A 3,300-nucleotide genomic window follows, 5' to 3' on the forward strand; every position below is an offset into this window, starting at 1 on the left:
CTTTACATCAGAAACCAGGGATGTACTGTACGGTGACTAACATAATATAATAAAAAAACATTAAAAAATAATAAAAAAAATAAAATAAAATAAAAATAAAAGAAATGTAAAAAATAAATAAATAAATCTTAAAAAAAAAAAAAAGAACAGACAGAGCAGAAGCTTCTGGCTGCCTGGGCTGATTGGTGCCACGCTCCTGTCCTCCTTATGGCAAGGTTGCCCGGATGTTTCGCCCACCCATGAATGGACCCTGTGGGTTCTCAGGAGCCCGTGAACTCCCCCTGGGGACTTTCAGCTCATCTGAATTGGGTTTCTACTCCCAGAGCCCAGACGAGTGTAACTGCCGGCCATTCTTGGAAGTGGAATGATGGTTTCTTAGGTGAGCGCCCTTAGTTCTTCCAGCTTCTTGGTCTTTCCCTGGGCTCCAGGAGTCCCAGCTGGCCTTTGCATGCATCCCCTTCCCTCCCCAGTATTGGGGGGTGTGCAGTGTTGTGCAGGTTGCTTACTGAAGGCTGTGAGCTCTTTAGCCTCGGGTGGAAAGGGCTCCCGCGAATCGGCCGCTTGCCCTCTGGGGCACAGTGTGTTTTCGCACACAGTTGTCTTCGGCATGTGGCCATGCACCCCAGCATTTCTCAGGCTTCAGGCAGGAATCTGGCTTGTGGGTGTCTGGGAGGGGGTGTGGTGGTGTGCTGACGTTTGCAGGAACAAGTGGACCTCCTGAAGCCAGCTCTGCCGCTTGCTAGCTCCGTGACCTAGAGCAAGACCAGCAGCCTTTCTGAGCCTCCGTTTCTCCATCTGGAGAAAGGGCGCATGAGAGCAGGGCAGCTCTCGCCGCTCCACAGTGCTGCTATGAGGAGTAAATGGGACAATGTGGGACTTGCCCCTCGGGGGTGCCAGGCTTACAGAGGAGCTCGTGAATGTCACAGATGTTGTCCCTTACACTGGCACTCGGCTCTGCTCTCCTTCAAAAGCTGTTTTGAGTACCTGCTTTGAAGCATACACCAACTCAATGTGGGTGTTAGAACCGTGATGAAGATGCCAAGGCCCAGAGAGGTTTGGCGACTTTGCCGAAGTCACACAGCGGGACGCTGCAGCGCCTGGACTTGCTCTCACTCTGGCCTAGTCCCCGGTGTTTGACACTGGTTGTATCATTAATGGAATTTGTGGAGGCTGGAAGCGTCCAGGCAGAGAGAAGTCGGGATGACATCAGACTTATCTGGGAGATGGCTGAATTGTTACCCGTTATATTGAACTACATGGAATTGCACACATGGGGCCGTTCTGACTTAAAAGGTGTAAATTTCCTATGACGCAACCCAGTTGCGTAGACATATGTTCAGCCCCCGTGATGACTCAGGAGGGCAACACTAGGTTCTGATGGGATGGGGCAGTCCTTCCCACAGACGAGCACATTCCTGTGAGTCCCAGGAGCTGGTTCCCTCAGGCTGGGGGTCTGGCAGGACTTTCTGACTGCCATAACCCTTCCGTGGGGCTCTGGAGATGAGAACCAGCCACAAGGCCCTTAGGGAAAGGGCTGCTCCTGGGATGGCCACTAGCCGTGGTTTAGGAGCTGTGGTTTCCCTCTGAAGACCACAGGCAGGGCCGTGGGGCAGGAACAAGGCCGGATGGAAAGTGTACCCTGTCAGAGCTTAGCCAAGGGAGGGCAGGGAGGGCTAGTGGGGTTGATGGCCTGGTTCCTCTCCCATGACCAAAGAATCATTGGAATGACTTTCCAGAGCCACCACTTGGCCCCGTGGTTGGGTAGAAGAGGACACAGGGTGAGTGTCCTGGGCATTGCTGGCAAGCGGGTTAAGTCTGGGCAGGGGACACAGACCAGAGCAAGGCCCAGAGACCCTCCTGGAGAGAAGAGGAGGTGGAAGTCCCACTTGCTTCTAAGGGTAATGTGTCTGAGGGTCCTGGGGCAGAGATGGAAGGACAAGGACAGAAGTATGTGTTCCCAGCTTAGCCCCATTGAAAACGTTTCCAGGAAAAATCAACCATAGCTTTTTGGAGGAAAGGCCTTTGGGCAGTAGGAACCCAAGCCTGGCTCAGGTGTCAAGGTGGGACGAGAAGGGGATGGACTCTTCTCTCTTGGCGGTTGGAGGGGTGGCAACTCCAAGCCCCCGTGTGAGCTGAAGGCTCTGGGGGCCACGGGGGCGGGGGACAGCCTCCTGGTTGGTGCTGGCAGCAGTGCAGGGGAAGGGACTCTCATGCGGGGCACGGGGAGCACCAGTAGGGCTGGGGGGCTTAGCGAGAGGTGGATGCTTGGTGGAGGTGGGGGCTGCGGGCCGGTATCTGAGCCTTTGCGATCCCCCCTTAGGGATTCCCAGATATGACTGAGAGCCTAGAGCTTTCCCACAGTAACTGGGGAAGAGCCACTAAACTGTGCGTGGCAGGCAACGTTTCATCTTGGCCTCGCACAGCTCCCAGACAGCGTAAAGGCCAGCCACAGAGTAACACAGCGCCTACAGGAGAGACGCGGTGACCTCCGGTCCACCCACTTTCTGGGGCCAGAGAGGGTGACTCGAGAGATGAGGGACTGAAGGATTCACACGTCACACTGGAGCCTGGGCCGGGTCACTCTTTAATGTCATCTGGGGAGGGAGCTGAACCCAAAAGGTGGTTACTTCTGGGTGGGGTCCACCACCTTTCCCACGAAGAGGGGGCTCTTGGTGTTTCTATCATAGATGATGACGAGGAAGGGGCTGCTGAAGTCGACCACTGGCGGCATCGACATGGGGATGGCTTCCAGAACCGTAGTCCCAGCAGCTTCTGTCCCTTTCTCATCGACAGTCAGCACAGCCTTATGCAGCCCCTGCGGGGAGAGAGCACATGGGTCTGTTCTGAGCAGGGCTGTCCCCTCCCCCAGCCTGCAAGCAAGGCCCAAAGAAGGGCCCGGGGCCCAGGGAGGGGCTCACTCTGGCCTTCCTCCGCCCGGCCTGTCCTGCCCTGTCCACGGCCTCCCTCTGTGCAGGCAACAAATAGGCCTTCACCGCCTTCTCCAGGCCTTGCCTGACTCCACCGGTGGACCCTACTTCTCCGTCCTCACCAACCTTCTCAGCCTCGCTGGGAAGCAGCCCCCAACCCCAGCAGGGACACCGCCCACGGACACCAGGGACAACTCACCTTGGACAGCATCAGGGGCTCTTTCTCTGTGATCCCCGAGAGCTCAGCCTCGTTGCTGAAGACCTTGGTGATACCCATTTTGCTCAGGACGGTTTTCAGATCATAGGTTCCAGAAATGGACATTTTGGGCAAACGTAAACTGGCAGACCTGTCACGAGGGTTAGGAAACAAAGG

General features: G+C 55.7%; 1 protein-coding gene across 1 annotated transcript; it reads right to left on the reverse strand.

Moving 5' to 3' along the window:
- Window positions 1–2,565: 2,565 nt before the first annotated feature.
- On the reverse strand, window positions 2,566–3,294 carry LOC100478918 (alpha-1-antiproteinase). Its single transcript, XM_034653133.1, has 2 exons — window positions 3,127–3,294; window positions 2,566–2,815 (listed from the first exon to the last, which is right to left on the reverse strand). Exons 1-2 carry the CDS (start codon window positions 3,247–3,249, stop codon window positions 2,624–2,626), a joined length of 315 nt encoding a protein of 104 aa, XP_034509024.1. The 5' UTR covers window positions 3,250–3,294; the 3' UTR covers window positions 2,566–2,623.
- Window positions 3,295–3,300: the final 6 nt, after the last annotated feature.

This window comes from Ailuropoda melanoleuca, unplaced genomic scaffold, assembly GCF_002007445.2.
Source record: "Ailuropoda melanoleuca isolate Jingjing unplaced genomic scaffold, ASM200744v2 unplaced-scaffold72858, whole genome shotgun sequence".
Classification (NCBI taxonomy): Eukaryota; Metazoa; Chordata; class Mammalia; order Carnivora; family Ursidae; genus Ailuropoda; species Ailuropoda melanoleuca.

What these genes read in the sequence shown, in the direction of transcription:
- LOC100478918 (XM_034653133.1), bottom strand. Translation starts at nt 3,249, where the DNA reads ATGTCCATTTCTGGAACCTATGATCTGAAAACCGTCCTGAGCAAAATG. An exon ending in AGCCCCTGATGCTGTCCAAG is followed by an intron (nt 2,816 to 3,126) that starts GTGAGTTGTCCC and finishes CTCTCCCCGCAG; the next exon opens with GGGCTGCATAAGGCTGTGCT.